Source organism: Oryzias melastigma, linkage group LG18, assembly GCF_002922805.2.
Source record: "Oryzias melastigma strain HK-1 linkage group LG18, ASM292280v2, whole genome shotgun sequence".
NCBI classification, from domain to species: domain Eukaryota; kingdom Metazoa; phylum Chordata; class Actinopteri; order Beloniformes; family Adrianichthyidae; genus Oryzias; species Oryzias melastigma.
In genome coordinates this window covers 21,414,139-21,438,186 of record NC_050529.1, presented here as the reverse complement: position 1 = coordinate 21,438,186, position 24,048 = coordinate 21,414,139, and the positions used below count along the sequence as shown (strand labels likewise).

The window sequence follows — 24,048 nt, the reverse complement described above, 5'->3', positions numbered from 1 at the left end:
CCAGGTTAAAGGTTAAAGGTGAACCATGTTGGATTCAAAGGACTAAAAGGAATGCCGTCATAACAACGATGCTTCCCTCAGTACCTTTCAGTACTATGCATGTCACAATGCACATTCTCCAGGACACAATCCATTTACAACCATATCTAACTGGGTCTTGGTACTGTTAAAGAACAGTCGATGTGGAGACTCAAGACGTGAACGTTTTTTCCCTCTCTGTACAAATGGATAGTCAATTCATCAAAGTAAGATGGCCGACGAGGCAAACATCAACACATTTTCCGGTTTAAATTCTCAGTTTTACGCTGTCTAGGTAGCAGGTGTATTGTTTTCTAGCCTCCTTAAAGGCCCGCTCCTATAAAAATTGTGTGTTTAACATGCTGTTACTGAATTTTTATCATTGTGGAAGACATTTATAAAATAATTGACTATTTCTTATTCAAATCGTGTTGGATCACGAGCAGATGAAAACTCACAGTTTGAGAAAGCTCAGGTTTAAGATGCAAAAACTGTGGTGGTTGGGCCTTAAGCTTCGTTTCCACTGACCCATGTAACTGTTTCGACCCGTTCCTCTTGAGGCTCCCCACCTGTTGTAGGTCCATTAAAAAATGAAATGAAACGGTTGGGGTGGAGCCGGTGTAGCCACCCACTGATTGGCAGAAACTGATAACGACGCTAGAAGCGTCAATATAGCGCTCATTTAAGCTAAAGTTTGTAAGCATTTGTGTTTTTGTGGTTTCCTGTCTTCTCTTTTTGTCACGAGTCTACATTGATGATGCCTGCCAACAACAGCAAGGCCTGGTCTGCAGTGGAACTACAAACGTTCCTTGCCATCATTTGGTAGCAGTATGATACACGGTGGGCTAGCACCGCGCTAGCGGTTTACACCAGGCATGCGCTGTGAAAACAAACCGTCTCCCAGAATTAACTGGACCGTACCAGACCGCTCAAGAAACAAGGCTTTGGTCTCCATTCTTGATGCAGAAAAATGGACCAATTAATTTTTCTAATCTGAGTTGACATCTGTCAAAACTGTACGGCTGCATAGCTTTGCCATTTTTTATTTTTTATTTTTTGCTATGCCAATGTTAGCTTAGGGTTGTGATGAGCTGTAAGCTAGCAGTACACACACAATAAAAAAAGATGACTATTGCTTTTTTTGGGTTAAAATCTGCACAGTCATTGTATATAGACTAGAGGGAATGATTTTACTAGAGATAAAAATAGTATTGGAGTAGGACTTTAAAAAATGCTTCAGATCAGCTCCAGCTATAGCAAAGGAACACACACTGCCACCTAGTGCTTGACAGTGTTATTATCTGAGCTGGTGGATGAGGGATTTAAATATTATTATTTTATTTACATTTAATAAAAAATATTTTTACAGTTTGTACTATCCTGGTCAGAATCCAGCTTCTCTCGTTTCACTTCAGTAGTGACATGGACTGCAACGTCAGTAAAGTATTTGCTTGAGCGTTGAACAAGTCCTGTGATGGTTTAGTGTAAGTCACATGATTGTGGAGACAACAGGCTGATTGAGTTTAAAAGTGCTAACTCAGGTCTTTAAACACTAGAAGTGACGTGTGTTTCAGTCATCTAACAAACAGACGTACTCTCCTCTGTGTGCTCACAGCTGGAGGTGTGTCAGGTGTGCAGACTCGATGTTAGTTTAGTGCTAGTTGGATGTCGGAGGTGAAATGATCTTAGGTGTTTTTGTAATGGTTGTGTGTGGCAGTCTCGCTCCTCCGTTGGCCCCTTTTCAGTAATCAGTTATCTCTTAGAGTAGTTAGGCTCTCCGTATCCGCCTGTCAGACTTGTGATCGTCACGTTTGTGAAGTCTCAGCAGGAGGTGGGCGGGAACCCTGAGGAGGAGGAGGAGTCTGCTCCTTCCTCCTCTCATTCTGTCAGAGCTCAGCGGCTGGATAGGACTTCTTTTTGCCTCCAAAAATTGGAGATTTTTCCGAGTGACAGCTTCAGCTTTGAGTGTTTTCTGCTCCTGTGGGAGCTCCGCCCCCAGGTTCCTGCTGGTTTTGAGCGTGTGTTGGCAGAGCGGGATGGCTGTGCCGTCTCTACTCCTCTACACTAACAGGTAAACAGCTCTGTGATTTCATCTAACAGCTGCTTTCATCCAGATTGCCGTTCGGTGTGACAGGTTTTGTCATAGTTTTGGGCTGACTTCACACGGTTCAGTGTACCTGAACAATCTGCCGATCTGAAGGCAGCCTGGAGCGGTTCTTGGTCCCACGCAGTCGTGTGTTTTACGATCGGAAAAAGTCTGTTTTCCTTCTTGTGCCGGCTCGTTTGGTTTCCACGCCGCCTCCCCTCACCGTTTAAGGAAAAACCTCATCGCCTCATTTCCAGATTTCACTCTGAATAGCTCCTTTGGAAAAATTCGTTGGAAAAAGGACAAGGAATCAGTGCAGGTGAACTTGATAATAAGTAACTGTCTTCATGGACTTTACGGCTGTTCTGAAACGATAACCCCAAGACAGTGCAAGTCTATCTCTGTTATGTCACTTTCAGGCTGCACTTGACAGCTGACTCTGCCTTGGCCTTCGCCCTCTGATTCTTTTGGCATTTTAATCTAGTGCTTCAACAAACGCTTATTTTAATAGTCGACTAATCACAGATTATTTTTCTAATAAGTCGACTGATCGGGTCATTACCTGTGATAATACAAGTGTGAATGCTGTAAGCTGAATGCTGAAGATGCTGAAATTGAAAGCTAAAAACGCTGAAGCTGATAGCCAGCTAATACATAAGCTAAACTTCAAATTAGCCTAAAAAACAAAAAAAGCCTTAGTTAGCCAAAACAGTTAGCATGTAGCTGAAATATTTGCTAAACCCCAAAATAGCCTAAAAAACAAACAAAAAAGCCCAAATTAGTCTAAATTGCTAGCATGTAGCTGAAATATTAGCTAAGCTTCAAAATAGCCTAAAAAACCCTAATAAATGCCAAAATAGTCTAACAAGTTAGCAGAATGCTATTATAACTTTCCACTTCAATGCACTCTGACTCTATATGATATAAATTGACTATTAAATTAGTTGTCAACTATTCTAATAGTTGATTAGTCGACTAATCGGGGCATCCCTATTATCACAGGGTTACTTAAGTTTAGGCTTCAGGTTTTAGAAATTTGGTTATTTTTGACTCAAGAACATGTTTTATAATAATTACCCTTCAGTTTTTGATGTCCTGTATGAGCTGAAATCCTCTCTACCTTCTACAGGTGGAATCAAAAGCTCTTTGAGGTGTGAAATGTTACTTTACACGTTTAGCTGCTAAGGGTTAAGAAATGTAGAGTAATTTTTTTTTATTTTTAAATGACATTTCAGTTGCAAAAGTGACAACACAGCAGGTGGCCTTCAGAACGACATTCGTTTTAATCTCTTGCTCAGCATAAGGAAGTGTTTTCATTTTATTGTTTGATCTGCTTCATTGTCAGTAAGTCAAGAGGAAAAGGAGCTAAAAATTGGCTTAAGTTGACATCAACAACGGCTTTTCATTTGGATGTGTGTAGTATCAAAAGACCAGAGTGATGGTTTCCATGGGAACGGTGAATCCCTCAAAGTCAAAGCCGTCCAAAGTGATGTTTTCACAGACATGAGGGGCCTGCACGATAAATCGACAATTTATCGACATCACAATTTCAGCTTGTGCATTATCACATAAGACAGCTTAAACTGTGATGCATGGTTACCTTAAATGTTTATACTCTTGCATAGACAGAGAAACTATTGTATTTTTTTAATAAAACTCCAGCACATGATCTACATTGTTCTTCATTGTTGTCTATATTAGTTATGGCCAGTACTACCAGATATGTAGATAACTGGTCTTTTGTGTGTTTGCTCCATCTACAATTGTCTCCTATTGAGATAACTAGCAGTATCATTTTACTGCTTTTAATTAAATTAAACAATTGCAGTGAATTGAACATAATGCATTCGTTGTTTTTTGTTTTGCTATGCGTTCATGTATCACAATTCAAATTGTCAACACAATATTGGTCACTGATTTACACTGGTCCATCTGCGGTGCGTTGACACAAAAAAATAAAAGATTCATTAATCAATCGGAGTGTTTACATCGCCTCGGTCATGTCTGAGTCTGTCTTCCGTCCGTCCAGTCTGTTGACGTGCTAATTTTGTGACAAAAAGCCAGAGAAACCCGAAACCGGTCCTGGGTTGTACTTTCTTAGTAAAATTAATAGAATTTTATTTAAATGTAAGGTGATGTGCCCACACAACGAGGCATGTTAACGCCACGAATAACCCCACTGTCCATTTTTGCCATGGATGATGAAAGTTTAATTGTGGAAGTACAAAAGCATAACATCGTTTATGACACAAAAACATGTTTTACAAGGTTTCTGTGTGGGAGGAGAGGGATCGTCAAAGGGATCGTCAAAGTTTGGGATGTTGACGACACGGGATGGCAGGACAAACAACTCCTACAGAAGCCAGGGTGGAGGGGGAACAGACCGTAGACATAACAGAGACACTTAAAACCTCATGTGTCAAAGTCGAGGCCCAGGGGCAAGATCCGACCCACCAGGTGATCATATCCGTCCCCCAGACCATTTTGTAGTTTTAATATCAACGGCCCGATGTTATTTTGAGCTGGTAACATATTGTAACTTACTCTCATTCCCAACTTGTCACATATTGACTAATGGTTAAGGACTCCTCCCCGTCAAAAGTTTTTTTTTTTTTTTTTATTTCCAATTAAATTAAAGCCCCTCAACCTCCAGGCCGCAAACTGGTACCGGACATTGTACCAAAGGCAGACCATGCTAAGGTTAGGATACCAGTACAGGTGGGATCCCGAGGTTCAGTTCACGTTAAAAAGTTACGTTTTTAAAGTTTTTGAAATGCAGTTTTAGAGTGTTTAATAAATGTTTATCCTGTTCGGCCCACGACCTAAGGTGTGTTTTGGATTTTGGCCCCTTGTGCGATTCAGTTTGACACCTCTGCTTTAAACTGACTGACGGTTGTGAGACATACTTCCTATGCAACACAAAGGAGACACACTGCAGATGGATCAGTGTAATTCCAATGTAACGTTGCACATCGCAAGTTTCTCTCTCATGGTGCAGTCCTAGCAGTTTCCAAGGAGTCTGTTGAAAGTTTCTTTTCTGAAATGGTTTTTACAGCAACAATAAAGTGATCAGGACAGTGGCATGACTTCCTGCAGTCATGAGTGTTAGTGTCAGCAGCAGAGGCGTGAAAATCTGAGGACACAAAAAGAAATGCTCGATCCTCACTCCTTTCGTCACTACAGAAAGAGAAGTGTTGGATGGTCCAGCTTTGGTATAAGAATTTTCCTTTATCGATCAATAGCAGCCGCTCATCCTCAGTCAGGACTGCATGTCTTCTCATGCTAACATTCGAGCTGCAGTAACAGCTGTGCGACAGCTCTGTGGTAAACAGAAGTATTAGCTGGATAAGGGAACCCCGCTGTGAACAGGACGCCGTCTCTGCAGCTATGTGTAAAATTCCAGGTGATTTCCAGACAAATACGAGGCAGGTGGTCTTATCTTCAAGGTTTCAGTTTTGTTTAGTATAGTGAAGGTAGTTTATATGTTGCTCAACTCTTTTGTCCAGTTTCTGTTCCTTGAGTGCTGTAACTATGAGATGACTCACAGGCTGTTTACGCTTCTTTTTGCTCATTAAAACACATTTATGTTCCTGAACCCTCTTCTAAAGACACACAGGTACGCAGGTCCTGGACAGCAACGGTGAAGTGATCTTTGTTACACTGACCCGCTTTTGTTTATCCTCCCGTCTAATTCCATCCGTCTGTCTGTTCCCGCCTTCCTTTAGGAGCGTGTTTACCAAAAAGGTGAAGGACAGTCCGTCTGTGGAGCAGAAGGATCCCGGTTGGAAGCTGTTTGGAAAAGTTCCTCTGCGGGAAGTCCCTGTGAAAGACCCAAAGAAAATACAAAAGGTAGAGTCCACACTGGATCACGTGTGCTTCTGTGGATCTAGATTCACAAATTAAGAGCAACCATTCCCAGAGTCTTACTCTTTCACTTATTATGTTTGAATGGTCAAATGATAAATGGCATATACTTGTACAGCTTATCTGCCTTCTGCCAAACACTGACACCAACCTATAACCACCAGGAGAAATGTAGGGTTCAGCATTTTGCCCAAGGGCACTTCAACACATGAGTGGGCATTGTTGAACACTAAAACTAAATATTTAAAACATTCAAACCATAACTTTTTAGCATAATTATGAACTAGATATATAGCATTACCTGTGATAATACTAGTGTGAATCCTGTAAGCTGAATTTGGCAGCTGAAGATGCTGAAGTTGATAGCTAAAAACCCTTAAGCTGATGGCTCAAAAAGGCTGAAGTTGATAGCTGAAATCAGTTAAGCTGATAGCTGCAGATGCTGAAATTGATTGCTAAAAACACTGAACCTGATATCTGAAAACGCTGAAGCTGATATCTGAAAACGCTGAAACTGATATCTGAAAACGCTGAACCTGATATCTGAAAACGCTGAAGCTGATAGCTGAAAACGCTGAAACTGATAGCTAGCTAAAATGTTAGCTAAATGCCAAATTAGCCTAAAAAACAAAAAAAAAACCTAGGTTAGCCAAAATGCCTACTATGTAGCTGAAATATTAGCTAAACTCTAAAACAGCCTACAAAATCTTAGAAAATGCCAAAAAAGTCCAAAAAGTTAGCAGAATGCCAATTTTTAGAACTTTAAAACCAGAACTTTTTAACATAATTACCGTATTTTTCGGACTATAAGTCGCACCGGAGTATAAGTCGCAGGGGCCAAAAAATGCATAATGAAGAAGAAAAAACCATACATAAGTCGCACTGGAGTATAAGTCGCATTTTTTTCAAGTAATTTATTTTACAAACTGGTTGAAAAAAATGATATTACATCATCCTGGAAGGTAAGTTATAACATTCATAAGTGAATAGAAAACAGGCTGAATATGTGTCAACAACACAGATTCACATATTAGTATTATGAAAAATACGAAAAGGTGTAGCATTTATATAACATAACAGTTTTATTTAACTATAGCCTCAAGAACTCATCAACTTTGTATCTTTACTGTAATTAATTGCACGCAATCTCACTCCATATCACTAAACCCCTTAAATTCTTCGTCCTCTGTGTCACGTCTGAATAACTAAAGTAAATAAAGTAATTGCATAGATCACCATAAGAGGGCACTCTAGACTTACGGTCCATATCTCATCATTAAAAATTCGTATATAAGTCGCACTGGAGTATAAGTCGCAGGGACATTCAATCTATGAAAAAAACCGCGACTTATAGTCCGGAAAATACGGTATGAGTAATAAAAAGGCAGGAATATTATTCCAGAATAAATCAACTTAAACCTTCAATAACTTTCAATATTTTACTCTCCATAAAAATATATTTTGTCAAAGTTATACAAGTTAGAATTAGCACAAGATATCATTGGACCATTAATAACGATAAAATAAAATGATCTGGAGGGCCGGATAGAATTACCCAAAGTGCCGGATCCGGCCCCCGGGCCTTGACTTTGACATGTGATCTAGATGAACATTTTGGACGCGTTTTGGTACGGCTTCTCCCCCATACTAACTGTCAGATGACATCATAAAATCAAGCACAGATATATTTCTAATGTTCGTAATTTGATAACATTATATTTTTTACTCTAATTGTTGCCTATATTTAAACTAAATCAATTTATTGAACCGAATTTGTAGTTTTTTGACCTCTTTGCTGCAGTTCTTGATAGCTTTACTTTATAGTTATTTACGTCAGGTGATAGTAACACATCCGATATGTTTAGTTTATATACTTAGAATCCAACGTCATTCCACAATTTTTACTCGTCGTAACCATACATATAAAGACTACGAGTCAGCCATCTTGGACAATACAAATAATGAAGTTCAATATTTCTGGAACAGTTTGCAGATGTCTGAGTATTCAGATACTCATTACAGCCCTTTTTATCAGTCTGTCCTGCTTGTTTAGCAAACTCACAGCCTCACAACCATGTGAGTGAATCAGGAGTTCAGTGTAGACAATCAAACGTGAATTCTCATAAGAATAACACCATTTTGTTATTTTGACATGAAAGCAGCTGCTACCACAGATGACAGATGAGACAATCTGCTTTTTGTGTGCTACATAAACAGCATTAAGGCTCTGGAGAGTCTTTTGTCTCACTAATGTTCGGATACGGCTCCCTAGAAGGTACAATAGCTGTGTTTGCTTTGGCGATGATTTGCCGGGCTGCTGCTGCTGTTTGTGTTGGAGCCAATCACAGAGAGCAGGCCCTTCCTGACAGAAAGTGGGAGTGGTCTCTTTTCAGCTGCTGGTCTCTTTCAACTGTCGATGAATGAAACACCTCAATGAAGGGATGTTTACGTTTTCCTTATTGATAAAATGTGCTGTAGAGATGAAAGGTTTATTATTGGAGCAAACATTGGATTCATTCACAGTCAGTGATGGGAGAAATGAAGTCCTGTGAGTGTCTGCTCTGCACAGGTTTATCCAGATCCTGGCACAGCATGTGAACTACCGTTTAAGCTCTTGCAGACGTCTGCACAGACAGTACAGACTCGCAGAAACTGAGAGCTGTCTGACAAACTTTTTGTGTAGAGGCTCATCGTCTCCAAGTCTAGTTTGAACTAGTTCTTCTTCTGTTTTAATGTCCAGCTGTATGGTTCTGATCCGGATGTCAGCTCGGACGAGGAAGTGAAGATCTTCATGGACTGAACTTCCTCCAACATCCTGAGGGATAGTAACTTCTAAGTCCCTACCCCTTAAAAAACAAGTTCAGACACCACTACAGCTTCAAAAGCACCTACAACCGGAGGGGTAGGGGAGAATTCAGATTTGGCTTTAGACTGATGTCGCGTGTCTCAAAATGTCACTGCTCTACAACCTAAATGCAAGCTTTTCAGCTAATTTGACAGGTGATCGTGTGGTTGTATTTGTGATCGTGGAGGTTTAACCCTTCCGCTCTCTTTGGGGTCCAGATGACTCCACCCACATATTGATGTGTGATTCCTTCCATGACAAAGGTGGACATGATTTTAAGTCTGCCATGAAATTAGTGAAACTCAAAAATCAATGATAGAAAAAAAGTTCAGTCCAGATGACCCCACTTTTAATGTAAACAAGCAAAGGAGAGCAGAAGGGTTAAAGAAGTTCAAATTAAATGGAGACAGGATGATTTTTCTCTGAAAGCTGATAACTGGCCACCTTGACACGTCAAGGGCATTTTGAGGTCACGCAGTGGCAGTCTAGTGACAGAAATAAACCAACAGCGGGGTGGTGGCAGCCAGAATTGCCGGTTGTCAGCAGCTATGACAGGACGAGACGTAAATGTCTCTGGATGTTCATATCAAGGGCCGTCGAGTGCTAGCCAAAAAAAAGTGGGCCGTTCTGCAGAATTGACTGCCACCATCTGCATTCTGATTGTCTAAAACATCGGGTGGCGGCATTAAATCTTGAAGGTTCTGCCAATGCCTCTCCATTATACATTGGCAGTTGGATTGGAGACCATAGCATCAGAAGACTGCAGACATAGAACATTACTGGAGAACTTGTATCTGAGCTTTGTTCTGTCCTTGACTTCAGAAAAACTCCTGATCACTGGCTCTGATGGTGTTAGGGACCAAAAACGGATTTGTTAACTGTAAACTCTTCTTTCTTGAGTCTCGTAAAAGTTTGTCTGGAACAAAATGGAAGTTTGCAAGTTTGGTAGCTGTTGGAGGGTTATGTTGGATCTGTTCTTCATGGGTGGGACATGTCAGTGGGAGTACATGGAACCCAAAGTGTTGACTCTTTCATCTCTTAACCTGTCATTTGTTTGTACAACAACCGCAGGGCTCTTCAACTTCCTTGCCAGCAGACTTTTAAACCACTACTGTATAATTGTCCCGTTTCCAACCCATTAACAGACAGGAAGGCGTGTCAGTCCTTCTTTAAGTGCAGAGCAGCTTTGTGCTGATGTAGTTCTAGTGACACGTTGTGGGAAGAAACCTGATGTTGTTTCTTTTTGTGTTTCTGGCAAACATGTGGGCCTACAGTTTACTTAACAGCCCTGTAAAGATGTCATACATGGGTTTTAATGCTCAAAGGGACACATGCACAAACACTCTAGTGTGTAATATCGGCCTTATCTGTCACTGTAATCCTACACTGAAAATGGCTAACAGGGCTAAGATTTCAAGCCTTTGTTCTGCTGGTTGCTGTGCAGAAGTAAACTGTGACATCATGCTTCATTTCAACGGCTCTCAGCAGCTTTTCTAAAAGACTCCATCTGCCCCTTTCACAGGAGTTTTAACAAACCAGGTGCAACGACAGGTAGTGTTGCTTAATGGTTTATTTACAACTGATTGGGAATATCTTCCTGTAGACTTTAAAGCGAACGTCCTGCAGCTGTTCCGGACTGTACGGACAAGATTGTTCTCATTTTTTTTCCTAATGCAGCTTTGAGCAAAAATTTCACCTCTGACATACTCAAGAACTCACCAAAACTCACTGAAATTTAGAACCTGGTGAAAGGAACTGACCTGCCTAAAGAAATGATGACACCATCAAAAAAATGAGTCAAAATCTCTTATAAGGCTAAAAAATTGTTTTTTTCAAAATCCACCAATGAAACCAAAAGCACAAGTCAGGGATATATAAAGAAAAAAAATTGTTTGTGCGACCTTCACAAAATATCACTACAACCACAATCAAAGTGTCATTGACCTAAGGAAGACGCCACCATGTTAAATTATAATACACAAACAAGCTGCAAATTAAAACTCCTCAACTCCAAGAGCATCGTTAGCTGCGGTTCCATTGACTGAAATTGAACATGCGGGAATAAAATTTAATGGAAATGCAAGAATTTCGAGAAAATTCGTATTTATTGAAAAAAAGTTTTTGCACTTGGAGGAAGTGTTTTTGAGGCTTATTAAGATGACATACTTCACAAAGCTGCAATGGAAACACGTTTTTCGAATTAAGAGTGTTGCTGCACCGCTCTGCAGTCCCAGAGCTCCTGCAGCGTCACAGCTCATCAAAAGTTGAGCGTGTCATGTTGTTGGATCCTCTCCATCCGTAGCTCGCCGCTCCATGGTGGGAATAAGACGCCGACGTCTCCTTTGATAGATGATGATGAGCTCTAGTGATGTGGCAGAAATGTGAATAAACCTGCTGTACATCAAAGTATTGTTCACATTGTTAGGTTCATTAAATAGTAAATGTATAAACTGAGTAATAAAAAATGTAGTTTATGTACTAGAACCTCTGCAACTGAGAATTAGGGCCATCAAAAAAAGTAATATTACAAAATTTTTTCTTGTAAATATACAACTTTATATCTCGTAAATTTACAACTTTTAATCTTAAAAATTTACGGCTTTAAATCTACTAAATTTTCAACTTTTTATCTCATAAATGTACAAGTTTTAATCTAATAAATGTATGAGTTTTTCTTGTAATTTTGAGTTTTTTTCTCGTAAACATACAACTTTAAATCTTGTAAATTTACGTGTTTTAATATTTTAAATCTACGAGTTTTGATTTCAAATGTATAAGTTTTCTTGTAACTTTACGACTTTAAATCTAGTAAATTTATGACTTTGAATCTCATAAATTTACAAGTTTTAATCTCGTAAATGTGTGAGTTTGAATATCAAATATTTATGAATTTTTCTCGTAAATTTACGACTTTAAATCTCATATTGTTGTAAATTTACAAGATTTTTCCCCCATATATGTAAAACTTTAAAACATGTAAATGTCTGACTTTTAATCTTTAAGTCTAAATTTTCTCAATCTAAATTTACAATCTATAATCTCTGTAATTTACGAGTTTCAAACTCATTAATTTATAATTTCTTTCTCTTAAATTTACAAGTTTTTGTCGTACATTTACATTTTAAACACTTAATTTACAAGAAAAAAAGCCATACATTTAGCTTACGACTTTTTAAGTCATAAATATACAACTTTATTCTCATAATTTTATAGTTACGACTTTTTTCTCATAAATGTACGTAATTTAAAGTCGAAAATTCAAAAAGTCGGAAACTAACATTCTTTTGAAGTTATACCTTGTGTATTTTTTGACAGAAATGAGTTTAGTTAGTTTTTTATGTTAGAATTAACAATATTAACCAAAGTTGCTCTCATGCTTATTTTAAGCAGTAATACAACAGCCTTTAATTACCAAACAGAACTGGCTTAAGAATTGGGAAGTTCTCTTAAAACATTAAATCTTATTGTTGAAATAATTGAATAATTGTGAATGTGTAAGAACAAATCAGATTATTAGTTTGGCACAGACTCATGATGAAGCATTAAATAAAAGTGCAGGAAATGTGGCGTCTAGAACAGAAGCGACACTGAAGCTGCTCATTTCCAGCTGAGTGGATGAAGCCGGCCGAGGCTGAAGGAGCTGAAACCCGATCTCTGCTCTGGGCTTGATTAAACAGGCTGGCAGGATGCAGCGGAGTGCAGAGCCTTTCACGCTGATCTGCTGACACACACGCAGCAGCGCTGATGTCGAGTCGATCCGTGTAGCGTCAGAGAGGAGGAGGAGGGGGGTGAGGGAGGAAGGAAAATAGGGTATCATGCTGCTGCTGCATCCTTTGCAATGCGGGGTGTGTCCCTCCATCAGCAGCCTGCCTGCTCTTCTGCCCTCCTTTTCCTACCCCCCGGGTGTCCTGTTACCAGCAGCGAGCCCTCTGCAGCAGCCGCGATGCTACGCTAGGGCTTTATAAAAACTCCACCGGAGGACTGGATGCCTGTAAGGAACCGCAGCGTTCATGGTGAGTGGGCAAAAACACTCAAGGGCAAGCGGCCGAGCTGGGTGACCCTCCGTCCCTCTCCCCGTCGGGCAGAATCAAAGAGCATCGCTCGCTAGAGCTCGACAGAGGAACCAGCATCTCTGGTTTCACGTAATAGCTTCTGTCAGCTCATTGTTGCTGTGCAGCCAGGAGAGGGACGCGTCTGTCCTCGGAGGAAAATGTCTGCTTTCAAGCTTGTTGAGAACGCCTGAAAGTTGGTGTAGCGCTTCACCTCAGAGCAAGTGCTGGAGCACTTTTCACTTTTGAAGCTGTGGAGGGTTAAGCAGGCTAAATTGGTGTTCTTCAGGTTTGAAGTAACTCTTGATTCACTGATGGAGTAGAAATGCCTCCTGATCCGCTAAAGCAAGAGTGACAAACTCAATCGTAGAGGGGGCCAAAATCCAAAACACACCTTAGGTCACGGGCTGAACATTTATTGAACACTCTAAAACTACTTTTTTAAAACTGTAACTCTTTAACATAATTATGAACTAGATATATAACCTTACCTGCAATAATGCTAGTGTGAATGATGTAAGCTGAATTTGGCGGCTGAAGATGCTGAAATTGATAGCTAAAAAAGCTGATGCTGATAGCCAGCTAAAATACTAGCTAAATGCCAATTAGCCTAAAAAAGCTATATGAAAAAAGAAAAGTTAGGTTAGCCAAAACAGCTATCCTGTAGCTGAAAGAATAGCTAAACTTCAAAACAGCCTAAAAGCTGAAAAAAAACTAAATTAGCCAAAACAGCTAGCATGTAGCTGAAATATTAGCTAAACTCCAAACAGCCTAAAAAACAAAACAAAAAAAACCCCACCTGAATTAGCCAAAACAGACAGAATGTAGCTGAAATATTAACTAAACTCCAAAATAGTCTAAAAAAGATCTTAGAAAATGCCAAAATAGTCAAAAAATCTAGCAGAATGCCAGTTTTTTAAAACTTTAAAACTTTAAAACCGTAACCTTTTAACATAATTATGAAAAACGAAACAGCAGGAATATTATTCCAGAATAAATAAACTTAAATCTTAAATAACTATCTATATTTTACTCTACATAAAAATACATTGTGTCAAAATTATATAAGCGCAAGATAACATCGGGCCATTAATAACAATTAAATAAAATGATCTGGAGGGCCGGATTCGGCCCCCCCGACCTTGACTTTGACGCATGTGCGCTAAAGTAACTATAAAAAGGACAGGAAGCATACCATACACAAGCCAGATGGTCTGATGGCTTTAGTCATCTTAAATGTGTGTTTATGTACATATATGTCAGACTAAATCAGAAGTGTGACCAGATGATTCTTTATTTATAGTTTTGTAAGCTTCAGAGGCAGTAGGTGTTATTTTATAGTAACATACATTAAAATTTTGGTTTAAAAATTAACATTTCGCCAGACAACTCTACTCACAAATGTGACTATCAAACCTGGATAGATTATTTTTTTACAAATGTGCAGAATTGGAGCCTTTCAGTGTGAATCGGAGGATAATTGAGTTGTTTCTGTTACCAAAAAAAAGCTCAGTCCTCTCAAAACAACATTAACCCTTTAAAGTTCCACTCCGATCAGCTTTTACTGAACAATCCCAGTGGTCTTTTATTTTTAACCAAAATAAAAAAGCTTGTCGTTTTCTAGGACATAGTTTCTGTAAAGCAGCAGGAGTTCATTAGAAATTCACTCCTGAGTTATGGGCGGTACTGTTGGGAAAGGGTAAGCCTGCCCCTACTTCCTGTCATCACTCTAGCTAACAGCCCCTCCCACCCACAAGCTAACATTAGGGGTGAAACCAAAATTAAAGCTATCCACTTTAGATCCAGATTCCAGCTCAGACGAGGAAAACAAAGACGTTCATGAATCTAAATGTCTGTAAGTGGCTGCATCAGAATCATTGACATGTATAGAGATGGACAAAGTAAGCTCGTGACATCACCAATAGAAAATGCCTTACCTCTGGTTCCAACGAAATGCAGAACATTTTGGAAGTAGTTGATGTTAGCAAGCCGTGATTGGTCCAAGTCGGTTTGAGTCATGATTTCTAAGAAAACCGCTCTCACCAATCAGGAGTGAGTTTGTTGGAAAGCCACACCCAGAATCTGTCAAACGCTCTGAACAGTCGAGGTGGTTCCAGTGGGCAACACTTAGTCCTCTTGAGGCATCTGATTGGCCAGTTTAAACTTCAATAACTGGCAGTAAAGACAATTATGAAAAATACAATTTAAATTAGCAAGAATGTGTTAAAAAGAGAAACCAGATCAGGAATAGTTATTCTAGTATAATGACTGAGTAAGAGCAGTTCACTTCTCAGTAGAAGCCTATGGGAGTTTGGCTTTCTGGGACCAGTGGATACTTCCTATTTGGAACACGGGGGTGGGAGGGGGGGGATTAATCGGTCTAATTCTCTCTATATACTGTCAATGATCAGAATGGAGCAGAGCAGGAAGCTCGTGGCTTGCCGTAGTAGCTTGTACGTCACACTTGCTAGCTTTTTCCGTCGTCATTCCTGATTCACAACGATTTGAATAACGAGATGTTCAGAAATGCAATTTTGAGCTTATTTTCCTACATATACATCCTCCATCAGAAAAATGACACAAGAACTACCAAAAACATGATTATTATTATTATTATTATTTTTTTTTTTTTTATCAGAGTGGGTCTTTAATACGGGAGTGTTGACATTTTTTCGACTAGAGCTTCTCCATGTCAAAATCTGTTAGAATCCTGTTAGTTGTGTATATGGTAAAAGACTGTATTGTTTCTTGTCTGCCAGCAGCAGCTCCAGTATGAAATGGTTAACACCTGACCAAAATTAGATCCTCATAAAAGTGGAGGTCTAAATTTCAGTTGGAAGTGAATCCTGATATGGTTCACTTACAGTCTGAATGCACACAAACATTTAACTGAAGGAACAAGAGGAAGTGAGTTAGGGAACTGAAACATGGTCAGCAGGTGTGTTATTTCAGGTGTGTTTGGACTCTGGATTAATACAGATAATGAGCCATTTTTAGGTACTTTTTTCCCCCCTTCTGGACAGAACTGCCACCAGATGAGTTGTCTGGCTTGGTCCACCCCAAACACTGCAGTGTGAAAGCAAAGCAAAAGATGTAGGAAAAATGTCCCATTCCTAAATAAACTGCTCTGTTCTGGTCTGAATGCAGCCCTTAAGTGGGTCTAAAGAAAGTGGACTCTTCTGGTACCCATCTATCTAAGTCATCCTTTTAAAGAATAACCGTAATATATGTGAATGAGGCTGTTTTCAAGTAGAGTTGGTACTAGAGAAATGTGTTTATCTGGTTTTCTTTTGGACAAGCAGGGAGCTTCAGAGACTCAGACTTTCTCACAGGATCACCAATAACTTCAAAGCCACGACGACTTTACTATTTACTATTATTTTTTTCTCTTAAATGTACAACTTTGAAACACGTAAAAAAAGAGAGAAAAAAGTAATACATTTAGCCTATGTCTTTTTGAGTCATAAATATACAACGTTATTCTTGTCATTTAGCAGTTACGACTTTTTTTCTCGTAAGTTTACGAGATTTAAAGTCTTAATTTAAAAAGAATTGTTTGTAAACTGGCCCTAATACTCCGTCATAAAAGTCTCTTTGAAAATTAAAAAAATATTTCACAAGTCGTAAACTAACTTTTTTTAAGTAATGTACATTTTTTGACAGAAAATTGCAAAATTTGTAAAGTATTATTTTATAGGTGACAAGAATCCTATTTTTTATTCATCTTTAGTCCAAAAGCATTTTTTCTTTTTAAGTTTGTCGCATAAAAGAGCTTACTTAACATTAGGGCGGCCACGATTACTCGACTAATCTGCTATTAAAATAGTTGACGACTAATTTAATAGTCAATTAGTCGTTACTTTATTTTATATGGAGTCTAAGTATAGCAAAGTTGTGAGCGTTCAGCACCAAAAAAATATACTTCTTTCATTATTAGAGTCAGTGAGACCAAAACTTTATCTTTAGTGAAAAATAGTTCCATGTTTCAGATTCCGACCTCATTAGAGAGATCAGGAATATACTTTCCATCAAATTCATTTGACAGGTGACCTTTGACCCTACATGCCCTTTATATATAAAACTGATATTAAATTGTTAGGTCATCTTGAGGGGCGGGGCACCTATCAGAATGAGTTTGATGGAGGGTGTAGGGTCAAAGGTCACCTGTCAGAATGAGTCTGATGGATGGTGTAGGGTCAAAGGTCACCTGTCAAAATGAGTTTGATGGGAAGTATATTCCTGATCTCTCTCTCATTTGATTTAATCTTGTTTTATTCCCATAAAACTAATAAAGGACAGAAGATCCATGATTCATTAGAAGTTGAATAAACCATCGTCTTTATTGTCTTTATTTTTATTTAGTTTAAAGCTAATGACTGTTAAGATTTGTGCTTTACATTCACTTTGCGTGTGACCCGATGAGTCGACTAATTGGTTAAAATAATCGGTGATAAGTCGACTATTAAAATAATCGTTTGTGACAGCTCTTCTCAACCGTTTCCTGACCTGTTGACGTCTTATGTCGAGGTTTGGCTCTAGCAGACTAGACGGGGAGAAGCCCCCTGCTGTATTCCTGCAATATTCAGGACGCCGGTGGTGACAGAGACAGCAGAGGCTGCAGTCTGTGTTTAAAGGGTTTGAAACCTTCGGTCTTTCATTGAATGGGCAGATACTGGAGCCACTCGTTACGATGGAAACCCATCAAGCTGCAGCTCATTCTGCTCGCTGGGTTAGCAGCGTGAGTAATTCTGAAAAGGTCGTAGAGCTTTTCCATCCCCTCAAGGAAACCTCGGCATGAGGTCACCATGGGATACGGCTGCTGTTTAATCTGGAGACATACAATACAGGAGCACATGAAGGACAGGAATATCTAGGATAAAGGATTTTTATTCATTCAAAGCTTGTTTTTTTAAGCTGTGCAACTTTTCTAATTTTTTAAATAAAATTGTCTCGATGAACCAAAAGCACCCACTCTGATGAAAAATGATGTCTTTAGTGGTTTTAAGCCTTTAACACCTGAGGAGTCACCGGTGACGCTTTAACACAAAATCTTAGACGAAGTGTAACTTTTCAACGGTTAACACGATAATTCCAGCAGATTCTGAAGGAGAAAAGCGGCTCGATTGGTGATATTTACAAAGTGGTTTGGGAATCAGGAGGAACAAGAAAAATACAGTTAGAAAAAGCTTATTTGTAACGTAAAAAATAAATCCACTTGCAGACGAATAGATCCATGAACATCTTTGTTTGATGATGAAATCTGAATCTCAATTATTCTTTGATTTTGGTCTGAAATGACATAATCATAGTAAAACAACCACTTTTAAACTAGCTCCACAGATGATCCGAGGGAAGCAGAGGATTGTGACATCAGGGCGTTCCTCGTGGTCTCAGAGACCTGACTGGTTGAGCTTCAGCGTGTCACTCTGTCATGTTGAAGGCCTCTCTGAGCGCCGACTCTCAGCTCCACTCCAAACGTCCTCCTTGTATCTCTGCGATCCGTTGAGCCCAGGTGTTCTAGTCCTGTTCTGCCACGTTCTCCTCCTTGACCTTTCTTCTCTGACGTTTGCCGTCATTCTGCTGTCTGGCTCTCTGCTCCCTTTTATCTGAAGCTCTTAAGGTCTCACTGACAAAATAAGGAATCACTTCTTGAAAATAGAGTTCACTTTAATGTTTCCTCTACAAATTAGTTCTTTTTTAGTGATAAAAAATGAACTAAGGTGAAAATATTGTTGATAAATTTATGCATTCTCTCTACATTAATCTAAGAAAGGACTTTAAAGGAAAATTGATTCATGGATTTGATTAAACATGTTCTTATTAAATGTAGCTTCCATGTTGGCTAATCAGTTTTTAACTCAACCCTACATGAATGAATCCATAATCCTAGTGCTTATATTTCTGTATGCATGTGTATTTGTTGAATATTGCTCACAGTTCATGTTTGAAAGCGCAGCTGTAGTTGAGCTATAAACTGTGAATCGAGACGTTCTCCTCCATGTAAAAAAGTTTCTCCTGTAGTTTTTCACCAAAGTTCATCAGCTTTCTCAAAGTTATTCTAGTGGTTTTTCAGTCTTTCACCACACAGCACACTGACTATAATGATGTGTTGCTTAGTGGTCTAAAGTTAGAGAGCTTCTCTAACTCTGAGATTTAATCTTTTCTGTGTTTTTTTTTCAATGGTTCAGTCAAACATGGAAAGTACATTTTTAATGATCTAATATCAGTTTTATCTTTAAACCTTTTAAGAGTGATTTCTCTTCAGTCTTCTTTGTCTTATAGCTGCTCAGTACTTTTAGACAGCAAAAACTTCAATAAGGACTCATTTTTTAAAACATAAATTCACTTCGTTGTGAACCGCCATCAATGGTCAAGAACTTTTTTCTTTTTTTTTTTTCTTTTTTGGCGAGTTTGTTAACAGTTAAGGTTTATTGGCATAATTTTCTTAACATAAATCTAAATTTCTTCACATTTCAAGCAATATATGACATGAATATATTCATAGTTGATGTTTAGATGTAGGTCCTCTCAAAACACAACAGGGTGCTCACACTGCCCCCTTGAGGCCAACAAGAGTATCAGCAATAAAGCATAGAAATGTTTTAAATGTTAGTAAATCCCATTTTTTACAGTTAATTGTACTAATGTTATGTTCTACTCTATTATATTATAATATAATTATACTGTAAAATTATATTTATAAAATAAATTGTATTTTAAAAGTAAAACAAAATGTACATAAGATCACAAACATTTGTCTTCATGTGTTCCTGAAGGGTTGAAAATACTTTTTTAAGAGTCGAGGTAACTTTAAATATCAGTAACAATAAATCTGTTAAATTGTGTGTGAATAAAAAAAATGTTCTGTTCAACAACTTAACATTAACGGAAAGATTCATAAATGAAGACCCTGGAGAACTCACAGGGTCAAATTTGGCTGCAGTCATTTTATATAATTTTATCTCTTCACTTTTCATTTGTTTGGCTGCTTTTAAGTACTGCTCCCCGTAAATTAAGAAACAGACCAAAAAATAAACACATAAATAAGTTAAGTAGACTTAAACGTTCAGAATAAAGTGGTTCTTGGGTTCTCCAGGATTGAAGCAGCTCTGACCCAGATCTGTGAGTTTTCTCCAAACTGGAACTTCTCTGTTCGTTATCCTCATCTACTGTTCCAGCTCGTGAGCTTTGAGAACAGACAGATGAGTGTTTGTTGCTGAAAACACTCACCTGTCCAGACCGTGTCAGGCAGCAGCCTGTTTGAGCGGAGCCGTGTGTTTGTTGATGTTTCTGTTAGATTCAGTCAGAGCTCGTCGTTAGGAAGTCAAGCAGGAAAAGAACAAAGCCGAGGAACTCCTCTGAAGACGTGGGAGTTGAAGGCAAAACATCTAGAACCAGATTTGAACCACTTGAAAGGATTACAAGAATGTTGAGTGTCATGAACAGTTTGCTGACTTTGTAACCAACAAATTGATTATTTATACTCGATTAGAAACAAATCAGACTACTTTTAAGCTCCAAGCAAAAACATTTAACACACATTTTAACACTCATGACTACGACTGAGCGCCTCTCCCCTGCACTGACTTTAACGCACCGCACAACTCCCCTTTCCCCACACCCGCCCTGCTCTCTGCGCACTGCTCCTTTTCTTTTTTTATGGAAGTACTTGAATCAGATGTTCATAACTTCTCTGAAATGAGCATCTGTTTGAGCATTTCTGTGACTGGCCAACAGATTAGATTTGTTCATGAAAGTCATATCTCTACACAAACGGCCATGACATGTGAGAATCACCTGTTCTTCCGTCTGTTCTTGTTACCGCACTTATCCCATCCATTTGTGAAGAAAGGTTCCACATATAACTTTTCTCATGTTACACACCGCCGGACTGCTGTTAGCGCTCAAGCTAATCGAGAAATTCCGGTCAATTTTCAAAATAAAAGATTTCCGGATTAAAAAAAATAATAATAACAAAAAACTGGTAATATTAATTAGTTCTTCCACGACGCGGTGGTAATTGAGCCGCTCCGTGGTCCCGTGGATGGGGACCACTGGTCTAGATGGCTGAGATAACGCCGCTTTTCTCCACTTCAGAATCCACTGAAATCGTCTTAGTCGCATAAACGGACAAAAGTTAACATATTAGAAAAAAATTGTCATTTAGGCGTCACTGGTGACGTTAAAGGGTTAAAAAGTGTTTGAGAACGTCCCTGATTGGTCAAAGTTTGACCTGTGTTATCCCTCGTGCTCTCTGGCGTCCAGTTGACCCGACTCTTACATTAACGTGTGATCCCTCCCATGACAAAGATGGACAGGATTGTATGTCTGCCGCGGACACCAGCGAAGATACAGAGTTCTTGAAAAAAACATTTTTGGGAAAAACAGTCCAGATGACCTCAGTTTTAATGTAAACATGCCTAGAGTGGCATAAAGGTTACCTTTCAACGCCCGTTCAATGGCCACGTGTTTTGTACGTAGAACCTGAAAACAATCATAAAAATTTGCCTGAACACGAGAGTTTTGATGCTTCAGACCTTCAACATTTTCTTTAAATATCTGGAAATTCTTTGTTTCGGAGGAAAATGAATAAAGTCTAGTAGAAATCCCTGGTCAATGAGGCATTGTTTCCGGTCTGTGATTGGATTGCCTGAATGCGTTGGGTGGAGTATTCCCCGTTTGAAGGGCGTAGCCTGCCCCCCCTCCCTATTTGAGGTGTGCTAATGAGGGAGTCGCCTGATAAAAGCTCCTTAAGTCACACGACTGTCAGACCTGTTTTTATCTCATCTTTTCATAGAGAAGGAGTTGTTCTTTTTCACATTCAAATTCCTCGACTTTATCAGCAGCAGGAATGAAAAACCCATCAAAGTAAAAGCTTTTTTTTCCCCTTCTGTTTGATTTGACGTCTTTGTGTTTTTTTTTATTTTTTATTCAGGAATATGAAACGAGGAGTGGCAAACCTGGACCTGCTAACTCCCCCTCTCCCAGGCAGAGTGTGAGGAAAAACCTGGACTTTGAGCCGCTCTCCACCACCGCGCTGATCCTGGAGGACAGACCAGCGTACGTAGACGCCGTTTCCGTGTGCAACTCCTCCCACAATCATGAATAATGTAGCTGAGGTGGCCTCGCTCATCTGTGTGTGTGCTTTACAGTAACCTTCCAGCCAAGCCTGCAGAGGAGGCCCAGAAGCACAGGCAGCAGTATGAGGAGATGGTGGCCCAGGCCAAGAAAAGAGGTGAGGTCACGGAGACGCATCCGCACGCTCTCCTTCCCTTCCCTGCGGCTCACGCACCTCCTTTCTGCAGAGTTAAAAGAAGCTCAGAGGAGGAAGAAGCAGCTGGAGGATCGGTGCAAGCATGAGGAGAGCATCGGCAACGCTGCCCAAATCTGGAACCAGGAGATCCTCCCCAACTGGAGTACAATGTGAGGAATCTGTTTTGAACTGCAGCTTTTATGAGAATCAAAGTAAGCTCTAAAGCTGGTGTGGAGGTAAATCCAGAATGAGTTTTATGCATCAGACTGGGAGTTCCCGTGTTGATCTTTTGAAACCGCAGCAGTCTGATGTCAGGAGACGGCTGCAGTCCTGCAGAGACAGATGCTATGTGGTGAAATGTGATGAAACAGGAACTCAGATTTGGTTGGAGATTAGCTGCAGTCGTTTCCTGCTCTTCACACAGACTTCAGGGCTGCAGAGGAAGGCGTGACTGCCCCCATGTGGCCCGAAAGAGCACATGAACACAAGTGCTGTGTCCTGCTTGCAGGTGTACGTCCCGCCGGGTGAGGGACCTGTGGTGGCAGGGCATCCCCCCCAGTGTCAGAGGGAAAGTGTGGAGCCTGGCGGTGGGGAACGATCTGAACATCACTCACGGTGCGTGGAGAGGGTCTACACACAATCACACAGAGGCAAACGGCTGCACACGTTCATTTCAAGTTTCTGCAATCCTTTAGTGAGGAAATAATCTTTTGATTTGCTGCTATTAAAACAGCATTAGGGATATCTGTTTTGTTGAACTGGATTACAAAGATCTGACATTCAGAGTTGGATTTTCAGATCGCAAGATTGGATCTTTGCTGCTTTGAGATCTTTGACTGTATATGAGAATTGGACTGAGTGGCCTGTCCCCCCTCACGTTCCACTGGTTCCAAGAAGCCAAAACCCCATAGACATCTATCAAAGAAATACTCTCTAAGCATGACATCCACCAGCCGTTCAGAGTAATCAACACTAAACCATTGACTGTATCTGAGAACTGGACTGAGTGATGTCATCCATGAACAGTCATTGACTTCCAGCTCTAACCAAATAAATAAAAGTTAATTTCCATGATTGGTTCAAGTCGGTCTGAGTCATCGTTTCTATGGCAACCACTCTCACCAGTGACCTTGTTGGAAGGCCACACCCCTACCACCCCCTACTAGAATCTGTCAAATCCGTTGGATGTACTACAGGAGTGTCAGACTCAATCGCACAAAGGGGCAAAATCCAAAACACACCTTAGGTTGTGGGCTGAACAGGATAAACATTTATTTAACACTCTAAAACTACTTTTTAAAACTTTAAAACCGTAACTTTTTGAAATAATTATAAACTAGATATATAGGATTACCTGCAGTAATGCTAATGTGAATGCTGTAAGCTGAATTTGGCCTCTGAAGATGCTGAAATTGATAGTTAAAAAAACCACAGAAGGTGATAGCTGAAAAAGCTGAAGCTGATAGCCAACTAAAATATTAACTAAGTGCCAAATTAGCCTAAGAAAATAAAAAAACCTAGGTTAGCCCAAAAAGGTAGCCTGTAGCTGAAATATTAGCCAAATTCCAAAACAGCCAAAAAAAAAAAAAAAAAAAGCCTAATTAGACAAAACAGCTAGCATGTAGCTGAAATATTAGCTAAACTAGTCCAAAAATGTAAACTTTTGTTTTTAAACTTTTAATTATAACTTTTAACATTCTTTTATTCATTTTCTTGGCCGCTGGATCCCTTTCGGGGTCACAAGGGTGCCGGAGCCTATCCCGGCTACTGAAGGGCGAAGGCGGGGTACACCCTGGACAGGTCGCCAGTCTGTCTCAGGGCTAACTTTTAACATAATTATGAATAATAAAAATGCAGGAATATTATTCCAGAATAAATCAACTTAAACCTTAAATAACTTTTAATATTTTACTCTCCATCAAAAATTTTTTGT

General features: G+C 39.5%; 1 protein-coding gene across 2 annotated transcripts in view; it reads left to right on the top strand.

Moving 5' to 3' along the window:
• Positions 1–24,048, top strand: part of tbc1d14 (TBC1 domain family, member 14) — a 46,103-nt gene that overhangs the window by 11,540 nt on the left and 10,515 nt on the right. For both annotated transcript variants that reach the window (XM_024288684.2, XM_024288682.2), the window contains 5 exons: positions 5,830–5,953; positions 21,798–21,922; positions 22,015–22,097; positions 22,168–22,285; positions 22,624–22,730. In XM_024288684.2, the coding sequence (XP_024144452.1) occupies positions 5,830–5,953; positions 21,798–21,922; positions 22,015–22,097; positions 22,168–22,285; positions 22,624–22,730 (557 nt within the window). The remainder of the gene's footprint in view (positions 1–5,829; positions 5,954–21,797; positions 21,923–22,014; positions 22,098–22,167; positions 22,286–22,623; positions 22,731–24,048) is intronic.